A 19,516-nucleotide genomic window follows, 5' to 3' on the forward strand; every position below is an offset into this window, starting at 1 on the left:
AACGTAAGTAAACCTACACCTAACTCATGATTGCTTTTTCATAGTTTCAGCAAGCATAATTTAGTTTAAAAAAAGAATTCTAATCGCTTACAGGTCTTTTTTTTTTACCTTAAATGGAGGAATACACGAACCAAAACACGTTGTTCTGAAGTTAGGCTTGTGGTCGTGGTCTTAAAAATTAGTTTGGATATGTATTTAGATATGGGTGACCTTAAGTAACCTTACATGGTGTTGGGTCGTTCCCACTTAATCAAGGAAACAATAGAAAAACTGGAGTCTGAGACTGGAAGGTGGATGACGTTAACAAATCTCTCTCTCTCTCCTCTCTCTCTCTCTCTCTCTCTCTCTCTGTGTGTTTTTGTCAAGAGGAAATTTGTGAATTGTATAATTGAATCAATCTTAGCAGGTTTGGAAATTAAGTGCGTCCCTTTAACATTTGACCGATAGTATAATAATATTTCAATAGATAATATTCCAACCGGATGTGTTTTAGGTATACAATAATTGATCCTTAAGCTCTGACTGACATCACTGAAGTATTTCCGAGAATTTTGACTTTGTCGCAAGAAACTTCGAAACTCTATGATTGCGACTCAATTGGGTTCAGTATCTGTGGTGCCTAACATGGCATCAAAAGCAACTAATGTGTCGAAAGTTTATGATGGTCTCTTCCGGTCGAAGAAGATTGAGAACAGAAGAAAACGGTTCGGAAATACTTTGCTGATCTTTACAGCCGTATCGAAGAAGTTGAGACCGCAGCCTTTCACAGCGACGCCATGGAAATGGAAAGGTTTTTTTTTTTGTTGGGGTCTTTTTTGATTTTGGGAAAGTTTCAGAAATGGTCGGGATGACCAGCTGGCTGTTTCTCGAAAATGGGGAAAGTTCAGAGATTTCCCCTTGTAAGAAATATCTCGAAGTATAGAAGTTTTGATATTAGGGTAAACGACCAAATGGCCACCATTTCACTCGAAATGACCGATTTTTTTTTTCACTCGATATTTAATTGGTGAAACAATACAATTACATCTTTAAGCATACCATTCATAAGATTAAGTCTCAATCTTTTGAATGGTTATGCTTGAAGATGTAATTGCATTGTTGTCAGCAATTAGATATCGAGTGAAATGATGGTCATTTGGTCGTTTACCCTACATAGGTCTTCTTCTAAGTGATTACGGTGGGTATTTTTTTTAGTTATAATAAAAGCACATAATTGTTTTTATCCTTCACTGCCTCATTGGGAGAAACGTACCTTCATAGAAAAAAAACTAGACAGGTATAAATGGCATCGTGGACCCGCTTTTCCTTAAGTAGGAGGTGCTTAAAGGGTAGTAGTAGTGTAGTAGTAGTAGTAGTAGTAGTAGTAGTAGTAGGAGGAGGGAGGAGGAGGAGGAGGAGGAGGCGAAGGGGGGCATCAAGCTATGAGGAGGAGGTCGGGGCACGGGCCCGGGGGCAGGAGGGAGTATGGGCGGGCAGATCAATCAGCACCAGCAGGATGCTCTGCAGGATATGCACTCGTACCGCCAGGAAGGTCGTGATCCTATGCATGACGTCATAGAGGGTGGTGAGATGCGTCTCTCTCTTGGATCACCGTCCTCTTAGCGGTTAGAAGAGGCCGCCTTCGCAAGTTTCCATTTCTAAACGACATTTTTGCGACCGATTCTTTCGACGTCCGCGAAGGTTTTGCGGTTGTTCGCTCTGCGGACTTTTGCTTGCGTCCGCAGGTTTTCGTTTTTCCATTCTTGATAAGAAACCGCCAGAAAGTGTTCGTTTGAAGCGCGTCCTTGAGGTATAGCAGTTGTTGGTTTATGGGGCGTCTCTTTATTGGACTTATAGCAAGTTTTTTTTTTTTTTCTTGGGGGAGTGTTGGTATCTGGAGTGGCTACTTGAAAAAAAAATTATTTAGATTGTTGTACAGGATTTTATTTTTTTTTAATGGCTGGGTGCCCTGTGTTCTGGCTGAATTATATCTAGCTCATTTTAAAGTCCCGGATTTGAAATGGACACCGCACATCATTTTGGGCGTTTCCTAAATGTCGGTTTGAATAACGTATGCTCAAAAAGTGGCAGGATCTAGCGACTGGGAGACCGGTGGGGTTAAATTCTGAAGGTAAAGTTAAGTATATCTTAGTTTAACCAAACCACTGAGCTGATTAACAGCTCTCTTCGGGCGGGCCCGAACGATTAGATATTTTTGCGTGGCTAGAAACCAATTGGTCCGTAGCAACGGGACCTACAGCTTATTGTGGGATCCGAACCACATTATATCGAAAAATTATTTTACATCACCAGAAATAAATTCCTCTGATTCCGCGTTGGCAGAGAATCGAACTTCTGACCTCCAGATTGGTAGCCGTAGCCGAGCGCGAAAACCTCTCGTCCAGCGAGGAACTAATTCTGAAGGTAGATTACCTTATATAAATTATGTGTATTAAGTTATGTATACGTTGTGATTTTTGCAAGGTATATATGTATAAAATAACTCTTGAGATTAGCCAATTATACTTGTTTTCTAAGTAGTCTTGGGAAATTCCTAAGACTTTTCTTCTTCTTTTTTTTCCTCAGCATAAGTGATTTTTTTTCCATACAAGAAGCAGATCGGCATTTCTGTATTTACATAGTGATTGCATCCGATGGAAATTAAGAATCCCTCGGCTCTCATTATATTAGCATTCGGATGGACTGCTCCGATCGTTTGTTGAATCCGTAAATAGAAATTTGACGATAAGAGCGGTGGTTGTCCTTCCGTGGTTGTCGTCACAAATTTAAATATTTTTTTAAATTCTTGGAATTAAGATTTGTTTAAACAAATTTTCATTATGATGGAGGACGCGCAGTGCAATTAGCTCCTTCCTAGTATATAACGTCAACAAGATAATTATGGCCGTTTAATGCTGCTGCTAATTTTAATGTTCAAGGAACGTTAACATTAAGAATGTAAATGTTGGTTGTGGGTTTCTCTTCTATGCTTGATATAAGTCACTAGTTACTGTCAGTTAAGTAATCCCAGAATACTATACTAGTCATTAATGTTGCGATATTTAACTTCTATGAATTTTTCGATAACGATTCGGGTAAATAATTTTGATAGCGAAAATCCTCAGAGAGAGAGAGAGAGAGAGAGAGAGAGAGAGAGAGAGAGAGAGAGAGAGAGAGAGAGAAAATTTTATTCATTTGTAATGACCACTCGGTTTTGGGTAACCAAATATTTAACATCGAAAATCCTCAGGACACACACACACACACACACACACACACACACACACACACACACACACACACACACAGAGAGAGAGAGAATTTCCTTCATTAGTTGTAGAATGTGACTGGAATTCCAATGGGGAAAACTCCACCCATTTTGAATGTTAAGAAATGAGTCGTACATGAACAGGCCACCTTGAGTTCCGGAAGAAATAGCCGGAACACCGTTTAATAATATCCAGTCATTTTTTTTTTCTTGTAGTTACTATGTAGGGGCTTGGCAGTTAGTCAGTCAACGAAATATCTCTCTAGTCAAGGTCGTGTTCGTGTCCTCGTCTCCCCGGGTCCTTGGGCGTCAGGTGCTCATACATATATAGACTTTCCCGAGCGTTGCAGCTTCCCTGCGAAGATAAAGTATATTTTCTATCCAGTATATCCGGCTGGCAGAGTGGGCTAAGGCACTATAAAAAGAAAAAAAAAAAGGGGGGGGGGGGTTGCGGGGCGCGTTGTTTGGGGGACGAGGGGAGGCTGTATTTACCAAGTGTACATTTTGTGGGTCCAAGTTCGTTATCTACTTCAAATTATACCATGTAAATGATATCATGCAATAATAGGGTATAAAAAGAACGTAGGTTATATTTAACGAGTGTTCATTCCAAAGGTACATTTTGTGGGCTCAAGTTCCTTATCTATATTTATGTAATAATAGGATTTACTATTATGTAGTAGTCATATGTGTATCATAATTATTATTTAGTCAATGAGAAAATATTATATTACATATGCAATAATAGGGTTTTCCTTAATGCCTTAGTAGTATGTATTCTTTATTTAGTGTTGAAAATTATATTGTGCAATAATGTGATTCAGAATTGTTATGCAGGAGTAATGTGTATTGTAAATGCTGTTATTCAGTAATAAGTACTGGGGGATTATTATTAATAATATTATTGAGCAATATTAAGGTACTTCATAAAACCGATCAAATTTTACCTGGCATCATCCAGCCAGTGGGGTATAGCCCTTCTCAACACTACCTCCTATTTAGCTATGCAGAAAGCTGATGTTACCATGGTCAGCCACGGGACTGTGTGAAATCGGAATTAATGAAGAAAATGCGGCAATACGTATTGTAGCTGAGAAAACGCTTTTCTCATTACTAACCCGAGATCTCTCTCTCTCTCTCTCTCTCTCTCTCTCTCTCTCTCTCTCTCTCTCTCTCTCTCTCTCTCTCTTTCCTTCCTTTTCCTGCTGCAGGTTTTTCAGAAAATCATTTCATTTCTTATCTTTTAATTTTAGAAAGGTATCCCCATGCGATCATGCGAGGAAGCGTGCTCCCTAACGACCCTCCTGTATGCATAATTACTATTTCAAGATAGTATCTGGTGGTATCGAAGGTGAAAATATTCAATAAGGGCCATGCCCCGACAGACCCTTCCTCACGCATGCCGCGATACCCCGTGAGGCTTTGGGGCTTGGAAGGGGCTTCGGGAAGGAGGCAATCTCTTTATAGAGACCGAAGGGCGTGACATGATTCCCGTTAGGAGTCTCCTGACGCAGAAGGGGGATTTTGATGGTCAGTTTTGCATCGTGATTTAATAGGTATTGAAAAATGTGGATATTGTGCTTTTTATTTTTGTTTCTATTGTAGAGAAAGAGGAGTTTCGGCTATGGGTAACGCCGCCTACGACTCATTGCTACGTAGTTTACTTTTTATATTTGAATTATGTATGACGAGTATTTTTAGTTATTTTCTTAGCCATTTATCGGTTACGTTTTGTGAAAGGTTCTGGGAGAGAGAGAGAGAGAGAGAGAGAGAGAGAGAGAGAGAGAGAGAGAGAGAGAGAGAGAGAGAGAGACATAACTGTAGGATGCCGTGATGGTAGTTAATAAAAGACGATGGAAGATTGAGGTTTATGTTAAAAATGACGTGACTCTTTGGTATATTGGTGTTTGTTATATTTTATATATTCGAGGCTACTTTAGCAAAACCATCGTGGTCTTGCTTTTATTTATTTTTTATATGACCATAAATGTATATATTAAGAAACATGAAAAACCATTATAAAGTAATATAATTATTGTACTGGAGAGACTTTTTGCTCAGTTTTACGTTGAGTGAACTTGCAAATGGTTGCCCTTGTCCATGCCATGAAAGTATAGAGGGATGAACATTGAACAGTATTATATTGTCATCTTTTGGAGAACCATTTTACCACAGTATTATGTCATCATCTTTTGGAGAACCATACATTTTACCACAGTATTCTATTGTCATCTTTTGGAGAACCATACATTTTACAGATAATTGTTAAACCTCGAACCTTGAAGTAAAAGTTAAGGAGTAAGTTTTTTTACGATTATCTAGCGGAATTGAAATTCACACGAAAATAATTATCTATGTCCGTCTATCTATAAAGACCAGAAACACTCGTCAAATTTACAGTCCAGAGACTTCAAGCTGAGGAACTGGTCGTTATCCAGCGGCTCTATAGGATCGTAATGACGACAATGATGGTCATTACCAGAGTCAAAGTATACATTGACTCTGGTCATTACTGTCTGGGCTATTACGTCGACAACCTTCCTCACCTATTGTCGGGGATAGTACTTAGTGATTTCTTCTTCCTCTATCTCGGAAGTATCCTCATTCAAGACAGAATATGCATAAGAGCAATGTGACGAAATAATCAAGAAGTTGATGTAAAAGAAACGGTTGATAAACCTCTCGTATATCTCGAACTGCATCGAGTTAGATTTAAGAGTATTTATTCAATATCTTATAATCGTATAAATCTTGATAGCGTATCCTTTTGTCTGGACGCAGTCAGAATAATTAGATTTTTTTAAGTCGAGACAATGAAAACTCGTCGTTAATCACTGTCATTTGCATTCTGTTGGCGAGACCTCCTTTCTAAGAAAAACAAAAAGAAAATTCTTAATGTTCAAGAATGAACATCCTAGTCCGTGATAAACTGTTCAAGTCCTCTCAAGGGGATATTCAGCCCATCGGCATTTTAATTAAAATTGAATTCTGTCAGCGAAAAAATAGGCGGATGCAGGTAATAGTTAAAGATATTAAACTAAACAAATTCCTAGAATTTGAGACCAGGGCCGGGAAAAAGTAGATATAGGATACAAAATATCGACGTCATTTTCATTGTTGCATTAGCAGCCTTAAATGGACATATAGCAATTTTGGTGTATAATTTTAAGTTCTATTGTGCAATAAATACAAAATTGCACTAGCAGGCTTAAATGTAGATATAGCGATTTTGATGTATAGTTTTAAGCTGACTAGTTCGTTATTGTAGTAAATTCTATTGTACAATAAATACAAAATTCCAAGTAAAGAGCTTATGGAAAATAGTTCCTAATTGTAGTAAGTTCTATTATGCAATAAATACAAAATTCCAAGTATATCTGAGAACACTTAAATACAAAATTCCAAGTATACCTGAGAATACTTAAGTGTTTCTGGATAGTAGTTCATTATCTTTGTGAGTTCTATTATGCAATAAATACAAAAATTCCAAGTATATCTGAGAATACTTGAAAGTTTCCGGAAAAGACTGATTTCCACCAGAGTTCAACCCTCGAGTGAGGCTGCTTTAAAAATAGCTCCTCCCGACTCCGTGTCCGTATGAAACGACGACGGTTGTGGGATGTCCCATTGTGGCCACGTCGCGCAAGGACGTCCCTCCATTGTGCATGGCAGACCTGGCACAAAAGATGAAAGGGAATGGGATTGCGCCAGATAATCAATCATCGGCAGAGTTGATGCGTAATCTTGAAAAATTAGGGTGTTCATTATAAACTGCAAGGCCTTTTTTTTTTTTTTTTTTTTTCCGAGAGAGAGAGAGAGAGAGAGAGAGAGAGAGAGAGAGAATGTAAATTGCTCATCTCCTCTACAGTAATTTATAGGAATAAAGAACACTGAGGAGATGAGCAATTTACATTTTCTCTCTCTCTCTCTCTCAAAAAAAAAAAAAAAAAAAAAAAAAAAGGCCTTGCAGTTTATATCTACAGTAATTTATAGGAATAAAGAACACTTATATAAACTCCAAGGCCTTTTTTTTTTTTCAGAGAGAGAGAGAATGTAAATTTGCTCATCTCCCCAGTGTTGTTTATTCCTATGAATTACTGTAGGAAAGTTAAAAAGCTGATGAGAAATAAAATTAGTTTATATAATATATAGTTTTCAAGACTGTTCTCTGGTCTAGTTAAATTGTTTAATGCCAAATTTTACGCCACATGTGATACGAATATAAACTACTACTTTTTTTTCTACCTTTTTATACCACCACTGCTGCACATTCGACTTTAGAGTACGAGTATAATAACCAAAGGGAAGTGTGTTTTTGTTTGTGATGATATTAATGTTATATTCAGTACACGCATTTTTTCTCCAAATAATTTTATAGAACGTACTAGTTGATATTCATGTGTAGTAGAACCAACTGGTTTAGAACCAACTGGTTGATAACCAATTTGTGTATTCAGTTGAAATAAAAACGCGTTTGAAATATAATTAGGAAATGATTTTGAAATAAAAACAATCAGTTTAATTCCAGAGTACAGTTATTTATTTTGTGGAGTGGTTGTTTAATTTGTGGATTCAAGAGATTACGTAATCTTTGATATTTTCTTTTTGATTTGAGTGTGTTGATGGTTTTTGTTATCAGCTAAATAATTTAATTAGCGAGTAGATCGATGCTCTTAATTTGATGTTTTGGAAAACGGATGAACGAGCGTTATTTAATGAAGTGTCTTAATGTTCTTTTCAGCGTGTTGGCGTGAGCGAGGGCGTTAGCTGTGCCCCAGTGCTGCTTAAGGTACCAGCCCCAGCTAAGCGTTCAACCATGCATCCTAATATGACATCCAAGGAGGTGAGTACATATTTATCGCCTTTTGCAAGTCTATCATAGGGCAAGTTCCTCATAGTCATTTAGGTCAGAGGTTGCTGGGATATTTAGACAGAATCAGTACCAGTTCTTGTAATTGAATATTATCCGTCCAAAAGAGACTACTTTTTCGTGGACTAAAAATTAATATCAGGGTTTTATACAGTTTCAGTTTCGACATTTCATCTTTTATTGCTACGTTTTGCCAGTAGTAGGTCAGTTATATCCTTATGTATGATTTTACCCTAACAATTATAGTGATCAGGGTACTACGAAATGTTTCTATTTCTGCATCTGTATATACTGCCAGGCCGACCTATCATTAATTTACTGTGTTCATATTAACCTAGATTTTTTTAATGAGGCTTCTATTACCAATATATGAAATATATAGTGGATGAAATATATGCCTATTTAAGTACTTGCCCATTTTTGTACTTATCCATTGTTGTCTCCCGGGTACTATTTAGGCTGAGGTTCCCCCTGAGCAGGTGGAACCAGTGGACCTTAGCGTAAGGACCACGAAGACGTCAGCTGATTCTCAACACACAAATTGCAAGACGCTCAAGGATCACCCTGGAGTCGTCCTCAAAGTACCCACATTCCCATCCTTCGCCCTGCAGTCTCTCGGCCTCGACCTCTCACTGAAAGCCGGTGAGTGATGAAATGTTTTTCGTAAGATGTAAATATTTTGGTAGTACTGGGTACTCTCTCATGGAGCTCGTGTAGCTGAAACAACAATGAACAGTCAAGTGATCAGTGTTCTTGTCATTTGAATATCGGATATATACGTATAGTTTGGTACCTAGGAACATATAGGTCTTTGATGTCTGTGTAAGTTGAGTAAGATTTCATTTTGTGGTGGAAAAATTGAATATATAGTTTGTTACCTAGGAAGATGTAGAGGGTCTTTGTGATGTTTTTGTAATTTAAGATTTGATATCCATTTCCTGTTATATAAATTTTGGATAAAGTGAATATATACTAGTTTGGTACCTAGGAACGTGTATTAAGTCTTTGATGTCTTACTGTAAAAGTTAAGATTTCATTTTCTGTTTATAAATTTGGTACCTAAGAACATGTAGAAGGCCTGTGTGAGATCTGTGAAAGTTAAGCTTTGATTTTCATTAAGTACCCGGAATATCTTCTCCGACGTAAATGCAGTCACTTTTTACCGTATCAAAGAAAGGTCTTTTTCTTTTCACATAATCCAATTAAAATGATTGCCAAGATTTAATAAAACCGCCAGTGAATATTAGTTGAGTCAGCCATAAAAAGATAAAAGAAGAGAAAGATCTTGACCTCGCTCAGATGATTTGGTTGGATGTAATGCAAGTGTTGCAATTAATCATGTTCAAGAAGGTGGCCTCTTTCTGTGACCTCTTCCCAGGGGCCAACCTTCCATCCGTGCAGTCGTTATGAAGGTTCAGAGATCAAAGTCAGGTTTTACAGAATTTCAATTTTTATAGATCACTTTTAATTTGGCCAGGTTTGTGCCTTTCGTCGTACATATAAGATGAAGTTTAGTGATGTTGTAAATAGATAATGGTAATTTTGCGGTTTGTGGTAAGACAAAATCAGTTTTGGTCATTCACCAGCTTGGTACTTATTCCGAATTTCTTGGGGCATACAAACTATTTGCTGCATTTTCAATATTCTTGTTAATCAAAGCATGTATTGAACAAATCAGCTAGGTCAAGAATGATAAACATGGTACTGATTTTAGTAGATTTTGTAAAGAATTGGTAATATTTCTTCTGTTACCTAGCATTGCATTTTTTAAGTCATAAGAGATTCTTTTTAAATTTAGCATAATTTTGTAAAAAAAAAAAAAAAAAAAAAAATTATTATTTTTTACGGATATTTTTAAACATTAGCATAATTTAGTAGAAAAAAAAATTATGTTTTTGGTGAAAAAACAGTACGAGTTGGAAATAGAATGTTCGGTTGAACTTTAAAGATAAACCAAAATTATTGATATGTATGTGCTGCCTTGATCAATGTGGCCAAAAATCTAGCCAAAGTTATCGATATTTTTGTGCTGCTTTGGTCAATGTGTCAGAAATTCTAGAGACTTAAGTGGCAGAAAAGATGCGTCAGTGATTTGTCTCATTAGTGTAGCAGGTGTCAGGTTTAAGGTTAATTAATAGCCAGGGATTAAAGAAAATAGGCCCACTCATCGTTAACAAAGATTGATAATAGTGTGGCTGAGCATCAATGGTCATATACACTGGCACACGTAATGGCTGCAATGGAGAAAGTGGTAGTGATGAGGAGCCTCTTGCCACTGCCATTGTCAAATGGTAATGGTCAAGATGCCCATCATTATTGTTACGTGGAATGGGAGGGCTCAGGGAGTGTGTCAGGTGTAATGTTGGACTTTTTTTTTTTTTTTTCTTTTTTTTTTTTTACACCCCAGACTCGAAAAGTGTAGAAAATGGTGAAAAAAAATGTTTGCTACTAGGAATGGCTTATAAGGAGTAAAGTTAGGTATTTCATAGTGTGAAAAAATACCTATTTGTAGGTAGATAAGGGTGTAGGAATTCAGAGTGAAAAAATCATTTGTAGATATGGGGTGTAGGATTAATTACCTAGATATTTCAGTGGTTTAAAAAGTTGGGAAAAAATTACTTGTAGATAGAGTGAAGAAATGTTTTTGTAAATATGGGGTGCAGGATTAATTACCTAGATATTTCAGTGGTTTAAAAGTTGGAAAAAAATAATTTATTTATAGATATGGAGTGTAGGAATTAATCTAGGTATTTTAGTGTTTCCAAGAAAGTTAGGAAAATATAGTGTTCGTAGTTATGGTGTGTAAGGTAGGTATTTCAGTGTAAAAAATAAATTTATTTGTAGATATGGCTAACCTGATTGCAGTAAATACTATATAGACTTCAATCAGGTTAGCCATATCTACAAATAAATATTTATTTGTAGATATGGCTAACTTGATTGAAGTCTATATATTTAGTATTTACTGCAATGATATGTCAACATATCTAATACCTTTTTTAAACGGTACACAATGTGTTACTGAGGTTGTTAGGAAGGAGCAGTGTTAGATCTTGTTTTTCATAATGATAAAGTTACTTTAACAAAAGTCCTTCTTAGTTTGTGTATATATAGTGAGAAAAAGAGAAGGAAGTAGAATATTGTCTCCCAAGTTTAAGACATTGAGGCAATAAAAACCTTTCTAAGTCAACATCTACCGAGTCTTAATTCTGAAGAGGCAATAAAAACCTTTCTAGGAAAAAGTCAACATCTACCGAGTCTAAATTCTGAAGCAAAGCAGTCCTGCAGAAGTTACTGGAGCTGTAGATGAGAAAGATAGACATGTATCACGCAGGAAAATAAGGACTTTCAAATGATGTGGTATAATTTATAGTGAATGTTTTATAGTAATAACAATCAAGTACGGAATATAATTAACACAAAACTGATAATGTGTCTGAATGTGTAGTCTGACATTTTTATAATATGACAACAGTAAATGAACCTTCTTGTACATAACTGTGGATGGCTGTAAAGATCAGGGTAAATCAGTTTAATCTAGTTGCAACAAGTAAATTGAGAGTACTGGAGTATTTAAGATAATCATTCATCAATTGTCTTTTTTAATATTAATAGAATGGAAAGATTTATAGCATTCTAAGACTGTTCAGGGTAGATTAAATGTCAGGTTAATTATTTCTAAAGTTGATCTTTTGACAAATTACGAGTCACTGTTACTTAAAAATTTGTCATATTCTATTATCAAATTAATTTTCAAAACTCGCATCATAACTAAAAAGCATGATCTGTAATGACTTCCGCTCAGCGATCTTCATATGATTTCTAATTCAATATTATATCTTCGGAACTTTCTTTTTAATTCAATGAAAATTTTTTCAAAAAGATATATTTTTAATTCAATGAATAGAAAGATCTGTAAAGACTTAAGCAATCTGCATATATTTTAATTTCAATAATATTAGAACTTTCTCTTTAATTCAAAGAAATAAACTTTTTTCTTTGAAAAATATCTTTTTGATTCAGGGAATATCGTATATTTTCTAATCCAAATCTTCGGAACTTGATTTTTAATTCAATGAAACCTTTTTCGAACTTTTTTTTTCTTCGAAAAAAATCTTTTAATTCAATCAATAGCAAGATCTGTACCGACTTCAGCGATATTCGTAGATTTTCTAATTCCATAATATTCCGAACTTTCTTAATTCAATGAATAAACTATTTTCGAAAAAATTGATCTTTGAATTAAAGAAGTTTCAACTTTTTCATTTTCAAAAGATAGTCAAAATTCTAATTTCTATTCATTTTCAAAAGATAGACAAAATTCTAATTTCTAATAATTTCCGTTTAATCTTCATTGAATTGAAATCAAATCGGTTTCCTCTTAGCGGTAATAACGCTATTTACAAATTTATGTGAACTACAAAATATAATTTTTATACTGGAGCAAGAAATAAGGGAAAATGTGGTGAGTATACGATCATTGCGCATATATTTCCACCAATAGCTTCAGCTAATTAATAATGCTTTCATGCTCTTTCTTTACAGTGAGTGAATCACCGCCCAGCCCTGTTGCCCCATTCAGCGTTAGTTTGGAAGCCTTGAGGACCGGGACGACGACGCTTCTAAATATACAGAAATTACACGAAACCTCACTGTAAGTCTCCAAGAGTGATGACATAGCCATTATTGAAATATAAACGTGTAGTCTTTTCATTTTAAATAAATTTAATGTAATGGTCAACGAGTCTTCGAATGACTCATTGATCATCATTAAAACACATTCTTTGCATTTATAGTGACATAGCCATTATAAACATTTGGTATTTTCATTTTAATGAGTGTCTTCGAATGACTGTCATTTGATCGTCATTATTGAAATATAAAGACAGTCTTTTCATTTAAAAAAAATATTTTTTTCAAATTCTGTCTTATGTTTGTTGATAAATTTGAAATCTATTTTTAAGAATCGTTCAAAATTAAATGGTGCACAAATGCTTCAATTAGTTGTTTTCCATGACTCGCATATTAATAGAAAAAATTATTATCTAAAGTTTTGTTCAAAGTAAAAATCATCCAGACCAATCTTTGACAAACTCTTCTGTTCTAGAAATCGTATATTATATTAAAAATGGAAATTCAGTGGCAAGAAATCTGTTCAAAACATCGAACCTTATATAAAAATTACATTGAAATTTGTTTTGTCTACATTAAAATATTTTTAGTCAAATCATACAGTTATCATAAGTATCCAGTGATCAAAAGTTCTTTAAACATCCAACATTATATTGAATATTTTCAAGAAAGATCTTGTATAATTTTGTTAAAAATACGTTAGTAGAATAGTGTCGGCTCAAATGTCCGGCATTTTACATAATTAAAATAAAATGGATAGGTCAGATAATCGTCCAATAATGTGTTCAGAATTTGTAAAGAGTCCAGTATTTTATTTATAATACTCATGATATCTTACTTTACATTATTAATATCTTACTTTACATTATTAAAGATATCTTTAAAGTGAATCTGGTCAAGAGTTCTAGAAATGTCCAATATTAAAAATGAAGCTGTTCAGAATATCGTCCTATAATTATATAATTAAAATGTTCAAGATCCATTTGTACCGTATATTAAAATGTTCAGAGTTCCAGAAACGTCCAACATAATTATATCTAAACTTAAAAAGAGTTCAAAAAATTCGTCCAATAATAATCAGTTCAGTTGAGCAATCCATTATATAAGTCAATCAAACTTACTAACTCTCAGGTGTTTTAAATTGTCAGATGTTACAATAAAACCACTGATTCCGTCAATCCAGTTTCACTGGACACCTAACTTTAAACCAACTTTTTGCGTAACAATTTATAATCCCCCCCCACATCCTAAATTGTACAAGTGTGCGATCAGGAAACCTATTTCGAAAACAAAACAGCTTGGTGATTGATTTATAGCGCTGATCCATCTTGCTATCAACACACGTTAGTCAGTCTGGCTTCCGGTGACTATTTGTCTTATTAAGTTGCATTGTTGTCTTATGAGGCTTATTATTACTAAAGGCGTTCTCCTACTCTCTCTCTCTCTCTCTCTCGCTTGCAGGGCGTTATGTGGTAAAAGATCCTTGAGTGAAAGTCCTTCTCCACCTCCCGTAACCAGCTCAGGTCCGCCCGCCGCCCACCTATCCTCGGCAGTGTCGGTGTCCATGTCCTCTCCTGCTGCTGTGGCGGCCGCGGCTGCTGCCGCCTCACTCCTCTCGCCTTCTCACTCTTTTATCTCCTCCTCGTCGTCGCCATCTTCGTCTCCTCCAACGCCACCAGCAGGGGCTAGACCACCGGGGCGCCCTCCGCCCCCACCGGCCGATTACACAGACGCCCTGCGAAGACGCAAAGTGCACAGGTGCGACTTCGAAGGTTGCGAAAAAGTCTACACGAAGAGTTCTCACCTGAAGGCCCATAAACGAACTCATACAGGTAAGAACACTTTCGGCTCAGGTTTATGTTTTACGTGGTGCTCATTGTAAGAAGGTATGCATGAAATTAACAACAACTGCAATGAGCAGTAGGATACAGCTCGCAAGAATATAAGAGCCCCCTCACGGCGTTAGAGGCCATGATGATGTTGAAATATTTTGTATGGTAACAAAAGAAAACCACCACCTAATTGTACCTAACGTTTTGCATTTCTTGTCCCACAGGCGAAAAGCCCTACCAGTGTACCTGGGACGGATGCATGTGGAGGTTCGCGAGATCGGACGAATTAACGCGTCACTATCGAAAACACACCGGCCAGAAACCATTCAAGTGCCAACTGTGCCAAAGGTCGTTTTCGCGATCTGACCATCTGTCACTTCACATGAAGAGGCACTGAAGTAGTGGTGCCCTCGAGGCTTTCGAGGTGAAGTCAGATCTTGAACTAGAACACTAACACAGTGAAGAAGAGAAAAACTTTGTGCCAAGTGTAACTCGATAGCGGGGATAAGGAAAAGGTCTCCTCTTTGCCTATCGGAGCTTTAAGTTTTAACAATTAGTCGCTGGTGGTGACCGTTGCGTCTCCACCATTACAACCAAAACAAGTACCCCTTCTTTCTCTGCCCCTCCCTTATCCTGTCTCCTCCTTTCTTCCCCTTCTCCAAGGAGAGGGGGAAATGTACAAATAACCTGTTGTTTCAACAGACGGTCACATGGTGGTGTCTTTTTTATAAAAGGGAAACAGATGGGAATATCCCCCCAACCCCCCAACCAACCTCCCGTAACCCCCGCATTTTGTGGGTCGAGATCTGTTTCTTGAGGTCCTCCTCGGATGAAGAACAACAACAACAACAACAACAACAGTACCAACGTTGGTCTTCCAGTTCCCCATCGCCCTCTTTTCAAGATCTTGATATAGAATCAGTCCCGAACGTCCTCCAGTAGGGTGGAGGAATTGAGTCGTCAATTTTTACCTAACGGTTAATCCTATCGAAGGTCGTGAAAAAATCTTCGGTCAGACTGTACAGTATATGTTTAACTTAGAAAAAATACATATTGTCGCCTTGATGTGTGAAAAAGACTGATCTTTTGTAACTCTGTGGTATCACTAGTGATAGTGTGTGTGAATGGAAAATTAATATTACGAGAAATTTTGGACGATAGAGGAGGGAATTTAAAAAAAAAAAAATTGACTATAATCTATCAAATCGGACTCTCTGCTTGACGGTTGAGAGACCGAAGGAAAAGCAAGCAAGCTTTTTTTTTGTACCGTAGGAGTACACAGCAAGTAACTCTTCGTTCCATGCAAGACAATATATAAATATATATTATATATTCCGACATTATACACTGAACCGCTGTCTTCCAGATGCCTTGTGACTTACCATAGAGAGTGTATTTTAATTTCTTGAGAGTTAATTGCTCCACATTCGTCAACTATTGGAGTTACGAATACTAACATTTTTGAAAAAGTTATCATTTAAGTCTGCATATTGGCAAATAATTAGGCCTGTGACGTCTCAGCTTTTTTCGTAAAAGATGAGGTCATTTTTGTTCATGTTTTTTACGCTTGAAACATTAAAAAAAAATTTAAAGGTGATACTATTTGTAAGCACAAATAGATAAAAAAAACCAGTGCATGTAGTAGTCTTCCAACTTCCTTGTGATGGAAACGGTGTTATATATATACGAGATCTTCCATAGCTGAGCTGACGAGCCCGTGAAAGTAGCCTCGGCCGATTCACCCCCACCCCCCCTGTCTTCACGCTTCTGTTTGCATTATTTAAAAGACAATAAAGTAAAATATCTTTTTTTCATATGCTGCGTGGAATGAGAATAAAGTACTATATATTTTATCTATATGAAATTGATAATCTGATAACTGTCAGCAAATTAAAAAGTTCCTTTGGTTTATGGAAAGTATCTTTCTTTCTCTGCCAAATAGAAGTGTGAAGGATTTTTTTTTTCTCGAGTTGTTTTTGTTTGTCTGGTGAATCTGCCCAGAACTCGGTTAGGGACCACTGGACTACCGGGCCTCGTTGAAGCCTTTTGCTCGATGTAGGTAGAATTATATTCAACAAAAATAAAAAAATACTTTCTCTCCACCAATTGTATATGTTTAGGAAGAATAAATCAAAAGAACTGTGATTTCTCTCACTGTACTTATCTATCTCGTTTGTCTGAATCATTAAAAGGGAAAAAAATATAAAAAGCCCACTAGGGGTATGATATATGTATAGTACAAAACATTAGCCAGAAAGAACCTATTCAGTTCGCAGTTTTCCTTTGAAACGGCAAATTACATTATCATTATTCTGTCCTGTTTCCTTCGTTAACACCCAAATACTTGCCACGACATCAATTTTATCTTGGAATATTAGGTTTTCCCCTGATAACTGGACATTATTCATCTCATTTCCTCGATCAAGAAAAACGATAAACAGGAAACTACGTGAACGATTGATTGATGCTTCTTCTGCAGAGGCGTTTTGAAGAGTGTGCATGCAAAACCCGCTCTATAGAAAGAGGCTCTGGACACACCCGATCATGACTGTCTTCGCCACAGGCTATCACGAACTACATCAAACTTTCCGCGCGCACTCACGTCTGTCGTCAATCCGTCCCCTCTCCCATATCACTCAGAAGACACTACTTTAGTCGCAAGTGCTTCATCTTCACACAAACACACTTATAAACTGACACTTTTGACTTTTTGACGTCTATCTCAAAGTCACACAAACACTTCCAACTGACATTCCTGACTTCTTGAATTAAAAAATCATAATTGGCGTTTTCTTTGTTAACAGTTTTACCTAAGCAAATATTTACCACATTTTCTTCTTTTTAGACCATTTCGGTCTTGCATTTTATCGTTTAGGATTTTGCTATCTATAAGTACTTGCAAAACGTCCAGTCATGTGTTGAATTTTTCAATTTGTAGTACAGGCAGCTAGAACTACTATCTAATTCTTATTCAGCTATAACTACCTTCTTACTCAAGTAGCCAAAGTAGCCAAATTCAGTACTTTGAAAACTATATCTCCAACTATCAGATCTCTCTCTTGTCAGCTTCCTTCATTTTCCTAGTCTACATTTGTCTTCCTTCTACTGTCCACTTGACGCGTAAAATCCTTTTTCCCTATTCTATAAATATATAGTATGTCATATGCTGCTCTTCGATGCTTAGGATCTCGCTACTCAAAGATTTTGTATTGCGATTTTGAATTCACTTATGCACAATGGCAGAATATTTTGCTAATCACAATTTCCTGAAGGGCCAGCAGGTCCTTTGCATGTATAGATTTCAGCTGTTCACATATGCTTTTTACATCATGTGCTGATTTTACCGCATATTTTCGGTATACTACAGCCAATTACTTCTACTGGAAAATGAGTGAATTGGTAGAATAGAGGAGCTGAATCCATCTTTCCCTTATAGACAAGAACCTTTCTCCAAGACATTCGTTTGGACAATAATACGATAGGGGCCCCGAGTTTGGGCTCGGTTCTTTCTTTACAATTTACACTTTACAGGTTTAGATGAAATGTCCTCCGTATTGGGGTTATTAACTAGTTTAGTCAAGAGATTGCGTCTAGATCGGAGCATTTAGTGAGGGATGTGGTGTTTTAACGTGTTAGGTCATATATCGCTAGTTTCCGGAGTTAACAGAAAATGCACAGCAGTCAAGGTATGTTTTCCCAGTAAGATTAGCTTTAAAAGAACATAGTGGAGTTGAGCACAGATTGTCTCAAGTGTTAGAAGTATTCCTAAGGTTACGATGTCAAGTTTCGTTAAGTGGAAATTCTGATGTTGGAGATTGCGCCAAGTCATAAGTCTCAGTGCTGAAACAAGGCTTTTATTTTTGTTTATGGATCAGTTTTTATAAAATAAAATTGTGAAAAACAGTTTCTAGGCCCAGACAAGTTTTTTCTTGGCATTGTGAAAAACTTTTTAAAACTTGACAAGTTTTTGCTTTTAAAAAATCCCTTTCCAAGACTTTGGGGATTGAGATTTTCTGAAGCAGAGTTGTAAATTATTGAAGTCATTTCGAGCAACCTGTTTCGGGACTGGGACTTTTCGCTCAGCGCTGAATCTAATGACGAACGACAGGCCGTTCCTCGAAAGGGCATTTTTCGAAAGCGTTTTTTGGCAAGTATTTCGGCATGAGCGAAGGCGGACTTTTCCTTCAGAGGCACAAACGTTCTTGAGAGCAATAGCCGTTCAATAGTCAGATGGTAAAATAGCTACTGAGAAACCATAGTTTTATTGAGAGCCATTTTATGTGAATTTGTGTCGTTAGAGTAATGACTGTTCCAACAATATTCAGACAATAACTGTTTGCAAAATGTCCTCGCCTGTGTATGTTTGTTTCTGTCTGCTGTGGGTAGGGATGCCGTCGTCTAATGGGTGACCATATGGTGTTTGTAACCCATTACAAAGTTGTTCATGTTCTATTTTCAGTGTCTACTATTTTTTCATATTACATTTTTTCATTCCTTGCAACATGTCAATGTATTTCAGAGGTATTTGTCATCGGAAAGAGTTCCCCCTTTACCTGGCATGAATGTTTTGGTTTTCTGGTTTTGAAAATTTAATTATAACTGTATATAATTCTAACGTTTAAATTAACGAAGAGCCAAGCAGTGGCGTCATTGTACCGACTGGAGAGAGCAATGCTCGCAGCGTGCATCTTAAAAGCCACTTTTAGAGTGCGCGCGCCGAAACAATTCCCTGTCTTCCTATACGGTTAGTTTTAAAAAGTAGGTAATGGAATCACGTTGTCTGATGTTAAGTGCAGAATAGAAAATTCTCGTCATCTTAGGGCATTTTTTTTTTCAATTCAATTCTGAGAGTTTGGCGTAACAGATAAAAAAAAAAAAAGTTGTGTAATTTGAAACTGTTTTGAGGTACGCTCTGTAGTACCAGTAGAATGTTTA

The 19,516-nt window shown here is 36.5% G+C and overlaps 1 protein-coding gene and 1 long non-coding RNA gene across 6 annotated transcripts in view; one reads left to right on the forward strand and one right to left on the reverse strand.

Moving 5' to 3' along the window:
- The window catches only part of LOC135207875 (Krueppel-like factor 3), a 203,039-nt gene extending 186,316 nt beyond the window's left edge, over positions 1-16,723 (forward strand). For all 5 annotated transcript variants that reach the window (XM_064239772.1, XM_064239773.1, XM_064239769.1 and 2 more), the window contains 5 exons: positions 7,989-8,090; positions 8,576-8,759; positions 12,663-12,771; positions 14,211-14,581; positions 14,806-16,723. In XM_064239772.1, the coding sequence (XP_064095842.1) occupies positions 7,989-8,090; positions 8,576-8,759; positions 12,663-12,771; positions 14,211-14,581; positions 14,806-14,978 (939 nt within the window). In that variant the 3' untranslated portion in view covers positions 14,979-16,723. The remainder of the gene's footprint in view (positions 1-7,988; positions 8,091-8,575; positions 8,760-12,662; positions 12,772-14,210; positions 14,582-14,805) is intronic.
- LOC135207876 (uncharacterized) overlaps positions 8,702-19,516 on the reverse strand; it is a 244,361-nt gene continuing 233,546 nt past the window's right edge. Inside the window, exon 4 of the long non-coding RNA XR_010313075.1 lies at positions 8,702-8,834. This is a non-coding gene — a long non-coding RNA (uncharacterized LOC135207876). The remainder of the gene's footprint in view (positions 8,835-19,516) is intronic.

The sequence above is a fragment of the Macrobrachium nipponense genome, chromosome 34 (genome assembly GCF_015104395.2).
Source record: "Macrobrachium nipponense isolate FS-2020 chromosome 34, ASM1510439v2, whole genome shotgun sequence".
NCBI lineage: Eukaryota > Metazoa > Arthropoda > Malacostraca > Decapoda > Palaemonidae > Macrobrachium > Macrobrachium nipponense.